Here is a 19,241-nt window from a genome sequence, read left to right on the forward strand (position 1 = left end):
AAACTGAAGAAATGAGGCTTCAAGAAAAACAATTCCTGTGGTTTATGGGCAGTGGTAAAAATTTGACTTTCAAGCAAACATTAGAATTTAGGGAAACTTGTGTCCATCACAATGAGCCTGACATTTTGAGATTTTTCTGATGAGATCGGTGGTGATAATAACATGTGATTAAAAAAAAATGTTTTATAATGAAATGTTTGCTTAACTCATGAGCCAGTATTTTCCAAATGACCAGTGATGTTACAGAAGCATTACAATGGTAAGGGGGCCATTCAGTGGGCATCTTAGATCAGTGGAATTTAGTATAAGAGTATATAAAAGTTCCGTGATACAGTTTCAAATCCAAATTGTAACGCCTTTAAGAAACTGTTGTTTATTAAGTTTTGCTGGAGTATCAAAGAATATCTACAATTACCCAAAAAGGCTAAAATCATCCCCATTTTTCCAAACACGTATCTTTATGAAACTGGGTTTTTTTTTTTTTTTTTTGACCCCCCCCCTGCCCTTTTTTTTTTTTTTTTTTTTAAATGTAGTTTAACCAACACAACATACCAGAACAGATTTCTGAATGCAGAAGATAAAAGAATCCAGCTCTCTTCTATTAAGGTGGACAGACAAGATATTTATAGAAGATGAGAAACAGTGCCACTCAGTACAGTTTTTTGTTTGGGAAAATATAGTAAATTTTCTTAAAAATATGTTATTTATGAAAATGTATAAATGGATTTGTTATTTATTATTTAACATTATAATTTTAAATGAATTTTTAAAAATTTCTCATATAAATTTTCTCATATAAATTAGCAAATATTGATAGGTGTTCCAGGGTAGCAAGAGCTCTTCAGAGTGTTTAGTAGTTTGTAAGAGTGTAAAGGAATCTTGAAACAAAAGTGTGAGAGACACTGATTTAGAGGCTCTCTCATGACTCTTTTCAGTGAACAGTAATTCTGAACTGCTGAGTTAAAATTAAACATATTTTTCACAGGGAGCAGTTCTGAAACCAGAGCTGAAGAGGGACCCCGTCAGTACAAGAGTTAAGTTAAAGATTGTCCCGCATCTCCTTCGTTCTAGACAAGCTGCAGAAACGTTCCCAGCTAACATCCAGGTAATTCATTCTTTCCAGAGAAAGATGGACTGTTTACAACTCTTATGTCTGTTTAATTGCAGAAAGAACTGCATTAATGGATATTCAGGAGGTATGTTGATATATGTAACAAGTTTAATGAGATTCCATCTTGTTTTTCTATTTCAGGTTTAACTGCAGACATGGTTAAAATTAAAAAAAAATTTTTTTTAACATTCAACTTAAATGTATAATGACTGTCCTTTTAAACTAGTGCTTTCTGGGTGGCTCTTCTCCAAAAATGTTTTTCTTAGGCAACCAAGTTTCTGGTGGTCAGTTTAGTGGAAAAATTCAGTTATCAAGTGTCATCCTTAACGGAATCCCTACGTATTGGCAGTGGCCATATTCTCTGGATTCTGTCTCCTTAATGTCTTTATCTCCATTTACCTAATGCTGATGTTAATTGGGGCTATCCCTTCTCATTTTGGTCATCACAGTATCGATCTTGTTTCCCTTCCTCTCATCTGAAAGACAGTCTATTTTCTCTGTTGCCACCGGAGTTTCTGTTGCGGTTGGAAATGCTTGTACTCTGATCGTATGGGACACCAGTCCCTCTGCCAGAGCTCCTACCTTTTATCCAAGTGGTGACCAACTCAGCTCAGGTAGCAGAGAAATTGGAGTAAAATTTTGTCATAGTTATTTGCTATAGATCCTAAATAAGACTCAGGGCTTTTTTTGTGTGTGTGTTTTTCTTTCTTTTTCTGTTTTTCTTAAAAAAAAAAGTCTTTCTCAAATCTGTAAAATGGGTGTAATACAATAGCAGCTTACTCAGAGCACTATCATAAAGCTTGAATGGGATCATAGAAAGTTGAGCGCACAGTGGCTAGGACTCATTCAGTTACCACGTTCCTAGTAACTGCTGACAGCTTAGCAGTTATTTCTCTTCTGGTCTCCTCTCTCACCACTCCCTTACCCTGTACCTTATGCTCCAACAAAAGATTGTTTTCTTTAAAGACACTGTTTTCATGGCTCTGTGTCTCGGCTCATGATGCTCCCTTTGCTTGGCAGAGCTCCCCTTCCCCCTTTAGCGTGGTAAACATCTACTCATGTTTCAGGATTCATTCCAGCACACCACCACCTGAAATGTTCCCACTTCCTGCCACTCCTCTTTTTCAGTCCCAAAGTGAGAACACTCCCCATCGCACTCATTGTATGGAGGATGTAGCATCTCTCCCCTTTAAGGCTTATTTTGTTGAAGTAGCTACTTGCTCCTCCTCCTTGATGATAAAACTTTTATTCCCCATACCTGGCACTCTGATATATGACTTTGAAATATTCTGTGTCTCTCATAAATGTAAAATGATCACAGAGCTTCTATCATTTCTTTTTCATTATTGGTGTTTGCAAGCACTGTTTCCCAGATAGTGTCGATAATTTTGCTTCAGAAAATTTGGTGTAGTAACACATTACATGATAAGTAGCTAGAATTTTGTGACAAAATATTCATAGACATCCTGTGGATGTGTACTTCCTTTGTAGTTATCTATATGTTTTCAAAATAAATCTGGCTAAAATGTGGTGTATTCAAAGACAAACTCATTGTCCCTCACACACATTCTTTCTGTTCTCATTTTTGATGATTACATTACTGTTTTCCTATGTAATTGGCCTCACCCCTCCGTCTTCCCCACTTATCAGTCATAGAAATCCTTCAAGGTATCATTTGTGAGCATCTTCTTTCTTGATACCAGTGGCTTTAACTAGGCACATATTAACTTACCTTAATTTTGAACTTACGAAAGTACCCAGCATAATCCTTTGCAAATAATATGTGCACCATGAATTTTATTTTTTCTGATAAAACATTCGTATTCTGATTAATTCATTTTCTTCTATCTTACCATATTATTCTATATAATATAGAATTACCAGATAAATTTTCTAGAAGTCTTTTCCGATTAAGGTAGCATGTGATTACGTATTGTCCTGTATCATTTTTAATGTATGTACATTTTGATCCCCAAGGAGATCGAGTGTCTTGGGAGCAATGCTTGTCTCTCTGTATCTTGCAGTGCCTGGCTAGATTTGGTTACCCAGCAGGGCTCAGTCCTGTTCAGTCACATGTCATTGTTAAGGAAGATCAGAATACTGCTAGTAGTTTTCGGAACCAATGTGAGGAGATTTTTTTTCTAAGTGTGAGACTATCTGTCCCATAGAAGGTGGGAATTTGAGGAATTTAGATTTCTTTGACATTGCTGTCTAATATCTGAACCTTCTGGATGCTGTACGGGGCTCACCTGCAAGGTCTTTGGCCATCTAGGCATGATTACAGAACATATGGAGCACCTCTATCCTGACTACATGTGTAGAATGCTTGATTCTTGACATTTTTCATGAAGCTTTTATTATAATTTGTTAGGAATGGCTGAACTCCATGTACTTAATGAGCCAGAGTGACTTTATCTGCTCCTGTCGCCTCTGTGATATGAAGTGGCAGACTGAGGGCCCGCTGTGAACTCTTGTTTCTGCTGGTAGATCCACAAGTTTTGCAGACTGTCCCGATCAACCACTGTGTTTGTTATTCCACAGACTCCTGATTGGAGCTATGTTGGTCGGCTAAAATGATTATCTGTATTAAAAAGAACTGCGTTAATTTTGAATAACAAGGAGGTACTGCCCAAGATCTGCTGTTGAATCCTGACTAATATCTGAGAATAGCAAATTGCTATTACAAATTGGTGTTCTTGACATTGTCCCTTTCTCATAGGTGGTGTATGATGGACTTTTTGGTACAAATACAAATTCAAAATTGAGGACATTATCCCTGCAGTTTGTGCATCACATTTGTATAACGTAAGTTTTTTGAAGCTATCTGACTGTAAAATTTCAAGCTATTGGAGTGATCAAGTGATTCGAGTATTTCTTTCTTACCAAAAAGAAACCATGTTTGCTCATCTTAAAAAGAATTTAGGTTTTACTAGATTATTTCAGTTGTGTTTCTAATTATTTTAAGTCATCATCTGAAAAGATACGCTAATAATGAGATTCTTATCTTGCTTTGTGTATGTGTGCTATTTTTTTAAAGTTGCCCAGAAATCAAGATTAAGCCATTAGGTCCAATGCTTTTGAATGGCCTCACCAAGCTAATCAATGAATATAAAGAAGTAAGTGACTTGTCTTTTAAACACTATTGATGTTTTATATTTAAAGTATTTTCTGTTATCAACCTTTCTGGTCTACATGTTTGTTTAGTTAGTTATAGTTGGCTATTTTTCCATCAATTCTTTAACATTTTTACATGAAGTGGTGTGAATTTCAGAAATTACTGCCATCTTTTGCTTTTTTGCTTTTGGAATTAAGTGTTAAAAATACAGTACGAATTTTGAGGGGTCTTATTGCTTCTTTAAATAACATCTTTTAAAGCAACTGCATTTTATTCTGCTTTTAGGCACTGTGCAAAAATGGAATGGAAAGAATTACACTTTATTTTATGATTGGTTTCCATATGGATGTTTATTTGGGTTTGCTTGTATTTAGAAATAGTGTTAATTCTTAAGGGCTGAGTTTTTACCAATTCAAAATTCTGTAAAAACATGCATTCAGTAAGTTTTTGATTCCTTGAGCTAAGTGGGATGAGGATTCTTTGGAATGTAGGTTTTTGAATCCCCTTTGTCCTTGCTGTGTCACTCTTACTATCTTCATTAGTTCGGCTGAATTTGCTAAAGAAAGTAATGTTTCAAGAACTGTAGTCAACATTATTTTCCTAAGTCTTAACTAAACATGAATGCATGTTTGCAGTAGCGTAGAAATTAACATTCTGCCATTTGGAATTGAGTTTGAATCCTGGTTTTGTTCTTCGGTGGTTGCTTAAATTCTTTGGAGCTCTGTTTTTTAGTAGAAAAATGAAAACAATACCTCTTTGTTGGATAATTGTGAAGATCAAATGAGATTATACACAAAATTCCTCAGCACACCGAATGCACTTCAGTAGGTATTCTTATTAGTGAAGAGCTGTTCAGTGCTGTGCAGTGGGGCTTTGGCAGCAGTGCTTGGCCTGGCTGGCCTCTTGTACTGAATAGTGCTTGTATGGTTTTTTAGGCCTAGGGAACCTTTCAGAGTATTTTTATGGCATAGATAGTCAGATGCGTGGGATGGTTGGTAGAAATAAAAATGCTTTCGGGCTTTTAGGGGAGAGTCTATTTAAAAATTCGTTCCAGAGGCCAGATAAACCATAGGGCCCTAATCTCTGTACCTCCTGGAGATACCTGTATGACTTCCCAACAGATGAATCCCATCAGTGTGCCCATCGAGGTGTGGCAGAGTGAGACCTGTGTTGACTGTAGGAACTGCAGCTCACAGAGGTGTTACTTTGTAATCCGACTATGGGTTTTCATGAAAGGTTGTAAAATTCTGTCTGCCTGAGGAGGGACCCTCACTTGAGGGCTGTGATTTTCATTTTTTATAATGGCAGCTGTTTATTATCATGCAGATTTTTTAGGTAATTGTTCCCCAGCTTTCTGCAGTTCTGGGGGGAGAGAGGGAGGATCCTAGTCTTCAAGACCAGTGGTGAATTTTCTGTTAAGTTAGGGCGTTTTCCCAGTGTGTTGAAGATGACTTTTGGTGTTTGCAGGTTACATAGTCTTGAAAATACCCCGAAGTTAGCTCCACCTGAGAGAACCCTTTCATATATGACCTCTGCATTGTCCTTTTGGAGTGAGTTGGGGATACAAAGTTTTGTTTTCTTTTTCATTTTAGTAGTGTGATGATTCTGGGTTTGGACTTTTTTGTTTGTTTGTTTGTTTTTGTCCATATGCTAATAGCATGTAGTTAGGCAGAGTGAGACCAGGTTTAACAAGGAGTAAAATATTGCATGTAATTGCAGCAAAAAGGTTTTGCCGTTTACTGTATTTTTTGTTTTGTCTGTTTTTTTGTTCTTTTTTTTTTTCTTTCTTTCTTTCTTAATTTCAAGGACCCTAAGCTACTGTCAATGGCATATTCAGCTGTTGGAAAACTCTCCAGGTGAGTAAACCCTTCTTCAGTGAGAGCTATGCTAAGAAAAATTATGTGGCATTTAATAATGGATGGAGAATAAATTGGTTGTGATTTTGAAAGGAATGTATTTAATGGCCATAGGTTGTTTAGGAATGTTTTCCTTGCAGAAGGAACATGATGTGAGACATTCCACTTGAAGACAGCTATGTTTCCATAGTAAATGGCAGTCTTGAAATGAGATTTTGAACTGGATTGTGTCTTAACGGGTTACTTTTTCTTGCGCCCTGGAGACATTTGATTGACCTTAAGTGTTCTTTGTTGCCGCTTACCACTAGTCTTTATAATCACAGTCATCAAGGTTTAGTTCTTGACCTTCTTTTCTGTTCTGATAGTGCTATATTATGATTCTGGGTGGCCCTGTTTCCAGAGGTGGATTTTTTTTCTTCTGCTTATAGTATGATTTCCTCCTTACACTTCCTCCTGGTTTCTTCTTCCTTCCCTATATTTCAAAGCAGGGAGACTGTGACCCTGGGTGGTGCTGCTAGCCGTGGCGCAGGGCCTGTACTGGCCAGTGTAGACGAGGTCTTGCTCTTCTCTCTGTGCAGGGAAAGGATCTTTGGGGTTCAGAGGAAGGCCACCCTCAGTCACATGATACAGCACTTACATGATAGCCTTTAGTTTAAATAGCAGTTTGGTCTTAATTGTCAATGTTTTTATGTTAAAATCAGAAATATTAACTGAATGCATGGAATCTTATGAAGGCAGTCTCTGGGTAGTATTTTAATCATGGGTTACTTATATTAGACAGTTGAATTAAATACTTACTTTTAAAAATATTTGGCTCTTTGGGGAGGTAATCTAATGATGTTGACATTATGTTTAGAGATGAAAATGCAATTCAAGAAAATTTGTGTTTAGTTACATTTTCTTCTAACCTCATGGAAATTTATGGTTGTAATAATGGTCTTATTATTCTCTCACAGTCGAATGCCCCATTTATTCACTAAGGATATAGCTCTTGTGCAGCAGCTCTTTGAAGCCCTATGTAAGGTAGGGAAACACCCAACCAATCTATGCTTTCCATTTGGATGCTGACCTGGAAACCTGACTGGGAAGGGAAACACTGTTTTTATCATATTTATAGGAAGAGCCTGAGACTCGGCTTGCTATTCAAGAAGCGTTATCTATGATGGTTGGAGCTTATAGTACCTTGGAGGGAGCACAGCGAACTCTCATGGAGGCACTTGTGGCTTCATACTTAATAAAGGTAGGTCCAACTATGTCAGCTACAATGGTTGGTGATACATACTTGATACATTTTTAAGAGCAGAATTTGAATTGTTTTTCTTTAGTGATCTCGACAGTTAAGAGGAGTATTTGCTTTCACTTGGACTATGATTGATTGAGTTACTGATTTTTAAAGATTTTATTTATTTGAGAGAGAGAGAGCATGAGTGGAGGGAAAGGCAGAGGGAGAGGAAGAAGCAGACTCCCCGCTGTTGAGCAGGGAGCCCGAGCAGGACTCGATCTAGGACCCTGGGATCATGACCTGAACCAAAGGCAGACACTTAGCTGACTGAGCTACCCAGGTGGCCCAGGACTGTGATTTATGATTGATTTCTAATTCTTCATGATGGGAATCTGATTTTAGGGGAGGAAGAATGGTGATATTCTCAGAGCTTTTATGTTAAAGCGTTTTATGTTGGGAAACTTCTTGATGTCGTGTCCTCTAAGTTGGAAGTCTTTTGTCTTAGGTGGTAGCTGAACACTGCAGTCCTTTGGGGTGGAGTTCATAGCCAACACTTCGGGGGGAAGGCAGAAGGAAAGACAGACAAATTTTATACGTTAAAATCGAGTCTGTAGGAAGTAAGCCCGTACTATCATGCATAGTCTTCTTCCTTCTAGATTTCTTTATTCAGCTGTCATGGGAGTTTGTAGAAAATTTTGAGTATCTATTTAAATATATATGTGTGTGTATGTATATATATATATATATATGTAATATGTAGTATACAATATGTAGTATATATATATATACATATATATATGTAATACATAGTATACAATTCATATATAATATGAATTTGTTTTAGTCAGTTCTTTGTTTTCCATTTCTAGGAGTAGAGGGATATTAGAAGGGGCAATGACGTCAAAAAGCATTGGTATGATTAATATATATTGTGTCTTACTGAAATTTGACTGGTGTATTCAATACATTGGTATTGAAGGAATTACTAAAGGTTCAGAAAGGTATCTGGTTTCTGTTGAAATATGACAGGACTGTTATGTACACTCAGGAACATTATTATCTATCGAGTTCCACTGTCGGATGCTCTTGTACATGCTTCATATTCCTATACTGTGGATGAAGATACGTGGGCTTGTTTGGAAGCTTATTAGACTAGAACACATACAAGGATGTTTGATGCTTTTATAATGCATGTGGGTGCTGCTTATACATATGCAGAGCAAATCATGTAGCAACATTACTAAACCGAAGCTAATTTTATTCTTTTCTCAGACGACATTTAAAGCAACCAGATTGTAGGCTAAATCATGCGAGCTCATCCTTAATATCATTGCTCTTTATGAGAGCTCAAGGAATGCTTAAAGAGCAAAAGTACCTGAGTGAATAGGGTGGAATCTACTTCCTAATGTCACTCCCATCTCTCACTGTGTTAGGTTTGTGACGAGGAGAATGACCTGGTGGGAAGGTACCTGAGAGGGAGGCTTTTCAGAATAAGGGTTCCTCAGCTGCTTCTTTTGTTGAACTTTGTATTTGTAGAGTAATCTGTTATTCTTTTTAGATGAGTTGAATGTATTCATGAAACTCCTTTGGAGTCCGTTTTAACTAGAGCTCATCTGAAAAACCTGGAGATATTTTGCTTTAGATTTATAGAGATTCCAAGTAACCTCTATTTGTGTTCCCTGCTAAATATCTTAATTTCATTCATGTGACTGACAGTTTGAGAGTTGGGGAAGCAGAGATGATGTCCAGAAACTGTTCAGAGTGACTGTGGTCCCAGAGTTGGTTGGAGGATGTGTATGTACAGGGACATTCTCTGGCTATGGTGTCTGTGGGTCTTCCTGCTTTACTTGGAGGGTCCTTTTAGCTCATAAAAAGTACTTTTTAAGTCATGCCAGTGTCCAAAAGATGTTTTTAAACAACTTGATTAAAGATTTTCAACAAATCATTTGTCTTAAATTTTATTTACTTATTAAAATTACTTCACTTTTGACTGTTTACAATTAAGATGACTTATCTTTACTGAATGAGCTGTTGGTAATTGGATTCTTCTTCTTCTTTTTTTAAAATCTGTATGTGTTTGTGTGTGTGTGTATTTATGTGTCAAATAGCCTGAAGTTCAAGTTCGACAGGTGGCTGTGAAATTTGCTAGCACGGTGTTTCCCTCTGATCATATACCTTCCAGATATTTGCTCTTACTAGCTGCAGGAGATCCGTAAGTTTCAAAAGGTGTTAATTTGAATTTGGGTTCATTTTAAATTATTTGAAAATTACTGAAATTTATGTTGTTTTCAGGATTGCTCTGTGGACTTGAAGCAATTTATTAAAGTTAAAAATAGGCCCTTGATATGATAAGATCTGTAGTTATACCCTATCTTGCTTTTTTCCTGTGGGTATACTTTAAAGATATAAGCCACATAACTCTTCAAATCTCCAGAAATTTCCAAAAAGAAGTAGTTTCTTACAATGTATTTTATGACTCTTTGCTTAGATAGCCAAGAATATTTTTAAGAAATTTTCTGAGAAAAAAAAAAAAAAAGAAACTTTCTGAGATTCCCCAGTTGTCAAATAAAATGACTGTTCTTAATCATCAAATGATCAGTCTGGCATTATTGCAAGTTATTTTTTTATTCTTATTTTTCTTTCTGTAAGACGAGAAGAAGTTCATGGAGAAGCACAGCGAGTATTAAGGTGTCTTCCTGGTAGAAACAGAAAAGAAAGTGCTTCTAAGCAGATGCCTTCTTTCCCGGAAATGGTGTATTATATCCAAGAAAAGGTATGGCGTTTAACTTCAGATAGTTTGGGTCATATAATGAATCATGAAAATAAACGTGTATTTTTTTAGGTGACACATTTAAAATGTTACCACTAAATGTTGAATAGTGGTAACATTTCTAACAATGTTAATATTTACAATGAGAGGAAGAAAATACAAAATTAAGAGAAAAATGTAGTTCTTGAAATTGATCTGTTTTGCCCCAATCTGAATTACTTCAATTCCTTTTATGCTCTTTAGAATTTTGGCTGGGTTTAAAAATTTTATCCCTTATCTGACATGCTTAAAAATATGTCTCCTTTTTAAAATTTTTTAAAAAAATTTTAAGGATATTATTTAGAAACTGTAAATTTAAGAATGCTTCAGGGAACAGTTGAGATTTTTTCCATTGTGATCGTGAGAGAACATCATGGCTGCTTTTGCAAGCCTCCTGTGTGTGCGCAGTTCTCTCTGCTGGTGGGTCAGACTGAGTATTGGCTGTTGTGACCCCTAGACCTGATCCTGTCCCACTTTTTTTTCAGTGTTTTTTGGTATGATGGTGGTCCTAGCTTTTTATTTAGATAGATATCTTAAGGGAGTTGGAAGTCAGAACCAAGTAGCCATGATTTTTTTGTGGTCAGAAGATGCTCGTGTGCTCATCTTTTCCTCCTGCCTCTGTCAGTCATGAAAATAACTGGCCTGCAGTGGCCTGAGGTGACTGTCTTCGTAGATGCCTGGAGCAGGTTTCTTCTTCTTTTTTTTTTTTAACGATTTATTTATTTATTTGAGAGAAGGAGTGCACACACGCACGCTCGAAGGGAAGGAAGGGGCAGACTCCTTGCTGAACACAGAGCCCAACGCAGGGCTCATTCTCAGCCCAGAGATCATGACCTGAGCAGAAACCAGGAGTTGGCCGCTCAACTGATTGAGCCACCCAGGTGCCCTAAGCAGGTTTATTCCTTTTAAATAAGCCAGTAAAAACAGGAAGAAAACGACACACTTGTCATTTAGGGTTTGAGGGACATGTGCAGTCAGTATGATTGATGGAGAAATGCTTTGACTAGGAAAAAACAGTAGCAAACAACAATGTAGTTAGAAACAGTTATTTTTGAATTGAGGAAGGGCACACGTGCTCCATGTTTTAATAATTGTGTTTATTTTTGGCTTATCTTTATTAGGCTTCCCATCGAATGAAAACTCCAGCTAAGTACATGACTGGGACCACCGTCCTTCCATTTAACCCAGCAGCCTTTGGAGAGGTAGGATTTGGACCGATTTCCATTTGCTCTCTCTGAACATTCTAGAAGATAAGGTCATACCCAAAGAGATGTCTGAATTTTTTTGTGTTCTAGATAAACCCATATCGTGATGTCACTATTCTTTACCGGGTTGCTTATTAGAAAAACAGTATTGGGTAATTGGTGTTATTTTTAACTTGTAGTGGAATCTGTAAATCTCACAGAATCTCTGTGAGATTCTCTTCCTGGAAGAATTGGGTGCTCTGCATTGATTACTGTTGTGATTTTACAACAAATTGGATTTGTATTTTAAAGCCAGTGCTAAGGTTGTTTACATTATTTCTTGTTTGGGTCATTGACTTGTACTAGGTAAATGACAAGAGGTAACCTTGTTCAGAGAGAGTAAGATACCCCCAGTGGAACTGCTGCCTATTTTAGCTTGTAAGGAAAGAGCTTCAGGAGGATTCCTTGGTAGCTAGTTTATATCAGAGGTTTTTGTGGTGTTGTCTCTTTTCTTCTGTAGATAATTTGAACCCATTTTCTCAAATTCTTATGTTGGTGGAGATTAACTACAGTTCCTGGAGTTATACAGCAATAGATGATTTGCACCAGGTTTCTGCTCACTCTCTTCTCCCCCACACCCACACACCTTTTAAAAAAATAACAATTTCGGGGCACCTGGGTGGCTCAGTGGGTTAAAGTCTCTGCCTTCAGCTCAGATCATGATCCCAGGGTCCTGGGATCGAGTCCCGCATTGGGCTCTCTGCTCAGGAGGGAGCCTGCTTCCTCCTCTCTCTCTGCCTGCCTCTCTGCCTACTTGTGATCTTGTCTGTCAAATAAATAAAATCTTTAATTAAAATAAATAAATAAATAAAAGTGGAGTTTGCATTTTAACTCCATTAAACTCTACTAAAAACACTCTGGATTTATAAAAGCTTGTTATGTAAATTGTCCTCCATTATGGTAATTTCAGTTAACATACTGAGTCATGTTTCCCAGCTTTCGTGAGGATTGTCAAATAGCTTTATGAGGGAGGGTGGGGGAATGAAAATGGGAAACTGTCATTTTGAGGAGTACTCTCCCACACTGACTTCTTGAGGAGCTTGTCTGGTATCCTTCTTCCTTCTGCTTTTAGATAGTCCTGTACTTGCGCATGTGCCTAGCGCACAGCGCGGGAGTGGTGCCCACCTCCCAGAGTTTGGCTGACATGCAAGACCACGCCCCAGCCATTGGACGCTACATACGGACTTTGATGTCAGGTAGCCAGGCGACATCCTCATCATCTTCCAAGAGTGGAGAAACTAACCCTGTTCAGATCTACATCGGCCTGCTTCAGCAGCTGCTGGCCGGTGTTGGAGGTAGGAGGTCGTGCCGCTGAGGACACATGTTGAAGCACTTAAGCAATAATCCAGTTTAAACTCAACTGAGAATTTACAGCAAAATTATTTTCTCCCTTCACTATTGTAACTGAACATCAGCCTTTGTTTCTTTTCTAAACTTACTTGATTTATCCTTGATACGCTATTACTCTTCTTCGAAAGAAATGCTAACAATACATAATGTTTTTACTTTGGAAGTGGGTGTGCAGAACAGGGCATCTTTTTTATAGATACTTAATCTGTAAATTTGCTGTTTTGGATCACATACTGTATTTAAGTTGATTTTTGTTTTGTAGAACTGGGGAGTGCCTCCCAAAGCAGTAGCCTTATACTTGAAAGGAATTTAGTGAGCCCTGTGTGTGTATCACTTTTCTTGAAGCTAAGATTTTCTGAATTCTTTCTTATTTAGGTTTGCCAGTCATGTACTGTCTATTGGAAGCTGTCTCCGTGTATCCAGAAAAACTGGCTACCAAATTTGTAGACAAAACAGAATGGATAAAGGTATATCCTATGCATGTGTATTTCTCTTTGATTCTCTATGTTTTACACTTCAGTCTTAAAATTCGTCTTCCTACTGGTGCCTTTGGGTCATTTTGAAAACTCTTTTATCATACACTTCCTGGGAAGCATGGAGGTCAGTATATCTCAACAATCCATCTAGGTGGGGTGAAAGATGAATTAAGAATCATATAAGTTAAAAAAAAAAGTATATATATTTTCTGTTTTAAAAGTTAAAAAAAAATTTGTGTAACTTAAATAAAAAATACGCAAACTCTCTCCTTTCTGTAACTGTCTCCCACCTACTCAGCTCTCCCAGCTTCCTGCCCCTTCCTCTCTCACCTGACAAACATATGTAGATCATCAATGTTCCTATATGTTGTACTTTACCTAGAGTTTATTTATGCATATACACACAAATGAAAATAAGCATTTTTAATTTTTCTTCGTTCTTTTACACAAAAGGTACATAATTTTCACACTTTAATTGTTTCAAGTGTTTATTTAAATTCTGGTTAGTTAATATATAGTATAATTTTATTATTGAGTTGTTATTTAACTTCTCACACTGTTTTTTATACCTTATCTCTTTCACTTGACACTAAAATGTGGAGGTATTCTGTAGAACTAGAGGGAGAACGTTCTCTTTAACAGCTTCATTTTTTCCAATGTATGAATGTGCCGTGACTTATTCTAGAACCTCACTGAGGTTCTATTCTAGAACTGTTCTGCTGCAATGAACAGTCCATCATTTTGAATATAAAGAAGTCTGTTTTTTAGATGGAATCCCCAGAAGTGGAATTGAGGACATAGACTTTTATAGTTCTGATAGTCCCCAGCCTCTGGTACCAATTTACACTTCCACTAGCCATGTAGGAAGTGTTCCTGCCTCATGGTCACACCAAAAGCATTGCCAGGTTTAGTGAATAAAAAGAAAAGATTCTCCGTTAAATTTGAATTTCACATAAACAGTGAAAAATTCTTTTTAGTACAGGTGTGGCTCACACACTTTCATATACTTCTTGGGCTGCATAATGCAGTTCTTTTTGGAAAGTGGAGCTTGAATGATGGTAAAATGAGCAGATTACCCCTTAGTGTGAAAGCACGAGTGTCATATACCAAGAGGTGTGAGTTATGTGCTTTTTTGGAAAATCCAGTTTCATAAAATTGTTTTGGATTTAAAAAGGATTTTTTATTCCTTGTGAATATTTGCTGATTGTAAAATGATTGCCCATTTTTTGACTTGATCATGTAGATCAGGGGTCATCAAGCTGTGGTCCATGTACCAAATCTGCCTTGCCTCCTGTTTTTGTTTGGCCTTTAAGCTAAGAATGGTTTTCGTTTTTAAATGGTTCAAAAACAATCAGAAGACGTGAGAATTCTAGTGTCCATAAAGTTTTATTGGAACACAGATACCCCTTTCATTTCTCGATTGTCTGTGGCTGCTTTTGCCTGACAGTGGTAGGATGGAGTTTTTGCCACAGAGACCATGTGGTCTACAGAGCCCCCTTGGCCCTTTACAGAAAGCATTTATTGACCTCTGATTTAGATCATCTGTGCTTTGATTCTGTTTTATATTTTGTGTTTTTGGTGAAAATGCACAGAAGACTTGGGTATATAATTCAGCTCTTATTTTATTTTGAAGCAGCTTATTTTATTTTCTCACAGATACCAATAGATCGAGCAATACAACATATCATTTGTTCTTTCGATTTTAGATGTCAGATGATGTCTGTACGAAGATGATTGTATATCACGGATATGTTTGTTTTTCTACCCCACTCAGAGTCTGATGAATAGCAGTAAAGAAGAGATGCGTGAACTGGCGGCATTGTTTTATTCCGTGGTGGTATCTACAGTGTCGGGGAGCGAGTTGAAGTCAATGATAGAACAGCTTATAAAGACCACAAAAGACAATCATGTATGTTACCAGTTTTGTCTTCATTCTTTTTTGTGGGAAATGGGAGTGCCTTCCAAAAGCATCTGCTATGTTTTTAGTTTTTGTGTTCTCATTTCTTAAAAGGAACTTTTATGATGGTGAAGAATAAGTGAGATAGAAAATACATTGACTCATTTAGTCCATTCAGCAACTGTGAATGCCTTGTGTCTGATCGGCACCGTTTTCGGTGCTAGGAATACAGTGGGGAGTGAATACACGAGGATCCCTCGTACTACCAGGTGCTCGGAAATCTTAGTTCCTTTTTCCTTCCCCATCTAGTGCACCTGTCACCGAGCCTGTTGTGTCAGGGAAACACGTGCTTTCCAATAGTCAAACCTCTACTTGGTGTTTAGGGGTTTTAAAAATTAGAAATCGTATCTGCTCATTGTATTTTTTTTGGCTATAGGGTGGTAGGGAGAAATCATGCTTGAAAATTATGGTAGCATAGTTACGTAAGTGCTCCAAGCTAGAAGACAGTGTGGGTGCTGCAGGGAGCAGGTAGGAGAGTCCCTTCACCCAGACTTGGAGTGGGTGTGGGTTTAGGGAATTACTTCAAGTGAGTCAGGACTCAGCTTGCCTTCACAGAAGCCTTGAGTGTTGGAAACTCTAGGTTCATTAGCATTCAGTAGAATCTCAGATGATCACTTTGTTCTCTGGTCTTATGTCTTTTTGGAGAGATGACTGTCCTAAACATACCGTTATTTCAGTGTGTTCTTGCATGTATGAGAGAGTGACAGAGGTACTGTGTGGTTAACTTCAGAGCCCAGAGATACAGCATGGATCCTTGCTTGCACTGGGATTCACGGTAGGAAGATACTTGGCCAAAAAGAAAATGAGGATGGCAGAGCAGCAAGACCTGGAGACAGATGGCGACTTTCTGCCGGAGCAGGAGGAGCTCATTCAGAGCGCCACGGAGACCATAGGTACTTGCTGTGCTTGTGCTGACTGGAGTTGGGTTCAGATTTCCTTTTTTTTTTTTTTTTTTTTTTTAAAGATTTTATTTATTTATTTGGCAGAGAGAGCTCACAAGTAGACAGAGAGGCAGGCAGAGAGAGACGGGGGTAGCAGGCTGCCTGCTGAGCAGAGAGCCCGATGCGGGGCTCGATTCCAGGACCCTGGGATCATGACCTGAGCTGAAAGCAGAGGTTTTAACCCACTGAGCCACCCAGGTGCCCCTGGGTTCAGATTTCTTACAGCATTTTAGTTTCTTTCTACAGTATTGCACTTTGAAGGCACAGGTCTTGACAAAACTTTGCTTCATGGTGCATAAGTTCTGTGTTTTTAATAACAATGAAAGTACTCTAGATTTTTGGTATGTTTCTTCCTCTGTTTCTATATGACAAAGATGATGGCATTATGGGAAAATCCTTAAACACCTTAAACAAGTGCTTTCTGCCTTGTTCCCACGTGGTTTTTATTACTGACTGAATGTTAGCAAATTACCAGTTAGAAGAAAATGTAGACTTTGACTTTGTTTTGCCGTCTCTAAGACAGTCTTGGGTCCCTTCCTGCTCGTCCCAGACCCCAAGAGCAAGGGTGTCTTCTTTTCAGTCTTGTCTCCTGTGCTTCCAGGCTCGTTTTTGGACAGTACGTCTCCCCTCCTAGCCATTGCTGCCTGTACAGCCCTGGGTGAAATTGGCAGAAACGGTCCCCTCCCCATTCCCAGTGAGGGATCTGGCTTCACCAAATTGCATCTTGTAGAGAGCTTACTGAATAGAATACCCTCTAGTAAAGAAACAAATAAGGTAAGTCCTTTTTCTCCCTTCTTCTGAAATTCTTTCTTTTCATAGATATATAAATGAGCAAAAATGCAGTTGTAATGAGGATAGATGACAGTGCAGCTGGAGGAAGGATTTACTGTGGGGGAAAAAAATGATGAAGTCGAGGTGACTGTTTAGTTTTGAGTGAGGAGTGATTTGTGGGCGACCTCTGTGCGCGTGCCATTTGGCCCAGTTGTTCCAGTGTAGGCCCATAACTGCTAGGATTTGGGTAAAGAACCAGCTGCATCAGGTAACTCTTCTGTCATGCAAAAGTGCATAATAAAGTGTTAAATAGTTGTTAACACTTTTGTAATTTTAGACCAAATCTAAATCTTAACCTCTGACAGCAAAAATGTTTTTTTTTTTTTTAAGATTTTATTTATTTATTTATTTATTTGACAGAGAGAGAGAGAGAGATCTCAAGGAGGCAGAGAGGCAGGCAGAGAGAGAGAGAGAGAGAGAGAGATTGGGGGAAGCAGGCTCCCTGCTGAGCAGAGAGCCCGATGCGGGACTCGATCCCGGGACCCTGAGATCATGACCTGAGCCGAAGGCAGTGGCTTAACCCACTGCGCCACCCAGGCACCCCAGCAAAAATGGTTTTAAGTCTGGGTGTTAGGAAGCAGTGTGAGTAATATCTGAAGAGAAGGACGTTTATCATTTTTAGTCTCAGATAAACATTTTCATAAACTTTAAAACATATTTGTGATCGGAGTATTTCAGTGTTGAAATATAACATGATTTAATGAGTGGATAAATCAGTTTATTACACATTTAATAAATACATAATTCTATTCTTGATCTAGGTACTGTTTAAAACTTCCTGAGAATATCACACTGTAGTTTTTGTTAGCTATTGTTCACTAATTAGTGATCACCAGCCACTGTTGAACACTTGTAATGTGTCAGGCATATGCCCAGTGCTTCATATATATAAATTAATGGAACTCTCCAGAAGGTTTAGTGAAATAGGTATGCTTGTCATCTCTCTTTTCCCAGATGATGAAATGGAGTTGCAGAGAGTGGGACAACTTGCCCGAGATCACACACCTGTAAAGGCTGCTAATAACATGATTAAGCTCTGATTTGATCTTGGGTCCTCTGGGCCCAGAATCTACATTTATAAATGGTTTGATGGATAATAAACCTCATTAAAGGCTTTCCTTCTTCTTTTGCAGCCATGGACCCTTAAGGAACTCAGTTTTATGTCTTTCTGCCTCCAATGTCTTACACACATAATTCTGTAAAATTGGATATTTTAAAAAATACTTGCATGCATAAGTGCTTTAGACAGACTGCCCTTCCTGTCATCTCAGTGGTAGGGAGGGCAGAAACAGTGTTTCAGAAACACTGGTCTGGGATAAAGCTGGTACATACTTTGTTTTAAAAAAAACAAAAAAACATTCTCTGGTTTTCTAGATGAAAGAACGGGCGATTCAAACACTGGGATATTTTCCAGTTGGGGATGGAGATTTTCCTCACCAGAAACTCCTCTTGCAAGGTCTGATGGATTCTGTGGAGGTATTTATATTGCTATCTGATTGTTAGTTATTCACACCAGAGGCATTTTTTAGCTAGAGTTCTGCATGCTGTGAGATTTTATTTTTATTTTTTAAAAGATTTTTTTCATCTGTTTATTTGAGAGAGAAAGAGAGTGGGAGGTGGGAGGCAGGAAAAAGGTTGGAGTTGAGGACTAAGGCCGCTGAGTGACAGAGCCAGGGTTAGGATCCAGGTCTCTGGAATCATAATCTAGTATTTTTAATGTGAATTTTATTTATTTATTTATTTATTTATTTATTTATTTATTTGACACAGAGAGAGAGATCACAAGTAGGCAGAGAGGCAGACAGAGAGAGAGGAGGAAGCAGGCTCCCTACCAAGCAGAGAGCCTGATGCGGGGCTCGATCCCAGGACCCTGAGACCATGACCTGAGCCAAAGGCAGAGGCTTAACCCTCTGGGCCACCCAGGCGCCCCTAATGTGAATTTTTTGAGAATGAATTATACACACATCAGGTTCTCCCTGGGCGTCATTGACATTATAACCACTTGGGGAGAAGCTTATAGTGTTTGCTTTCTGATCTTATTTCTTTCTTAATTTATCTTTTTAGAGAGAGCATGCATGTGCGTGCACATGATGAGGGACAGAGAGAGGGAGAGAGGATCTAAAGCAGGCTCCATGCTCAGCGGAGAGCCCAACTTGGAGCTCCATCTCACGACCCTGAGACTATTACCTGAGCCCAAATCAAGAGTCGGATGTTTAACCAACTGAGCCACCCAGGGGCCCCAATGCTTCATTTATTTAAATAAAACTAGAAGAACTCCATCTCTCTCCTACGTTTTTAAAGAAGATGAAAGCAAAACATTTGAAAACAG

General features: G+C 38.2%; 1 protein-coding gene across 4 annotated transcripts in view; it reads left to right on the top strand.

Moving 5' to 3' along the window:
* The window catches only part of ECPAS (Ecm29 proteasome adaptor and scaffold), a 97,654-nt gene that overhangs the window by 46,315 nt on the left and 32,098 nt on the right, over positions 1-19,241 (top strand). For all 4 annotated transcript variants that reach the window (XM_059411081.1, XM_059411080.1, XM_059411082.1 and 1 more), the window contains 15 exons: positions 986-1,105; positions 3,831-3,916; positions 4,149-4,227; positions 6,033-6,082; positions 7,039-7,105; positions 7,200-7,322; positions 9,413-9,516; positions 9,954-10,077; positions 11,235-11,315; positions 12,430-12,652; positions 13,083-13,174; positions 14,958-15,092; positions 15,871-16,033; positions 16,683-16,855; positions 18,287-18,388. In XM_059411081.1, coding sequence (XP_059267064.1) covers positions 986-1,105; positions 3,831-3,916; positions 4,149-4,227; positions 6,033-6,082; positions 7,039-7,105; positions 7,200-7,322; positions 9,413-9,516; positions 9,954-10,077; positions 11,235-11,315; positions 12,430-12,652; positions 13,083-13,174; positions 14,958-15,092; positions 15,871-16,033; positions 16,683-16,855; positions 18,287-18,388 — 1,722 coding nt within the window. The remainder of the gene's footprint in view (positions 1-985; positions 1,106-3,830; positions 3,917-4,148; positions 4,228-6,032; positions 6,083-7,038; positions 7,106-7,199; positions 7,323-9,412; positions 9,517-9,953; positions 10,078-11,234; positions 11,316-12,429; positions 12,653-13,082; positions 13,175-14,957; positions 15,093-15,870; positions 16,034-16,682; positions 16,856-18,286; positions 18,389-19,241) is intronic.

Source organism: Mustela nigripes, chromosome 9 (assembly GCF_022355385.1).
Source record: "Mustela nigripes isolate SB6536 chromosome 9, MUSNIG.SB6536, whole genome shotgun sequence".
Classification (NCBI taxonomy): Eukaryota; Metazoa; Chordata; class Mammalia; order Carnivora; family Mustelidae; genus Mustela; species Mustela nigripes.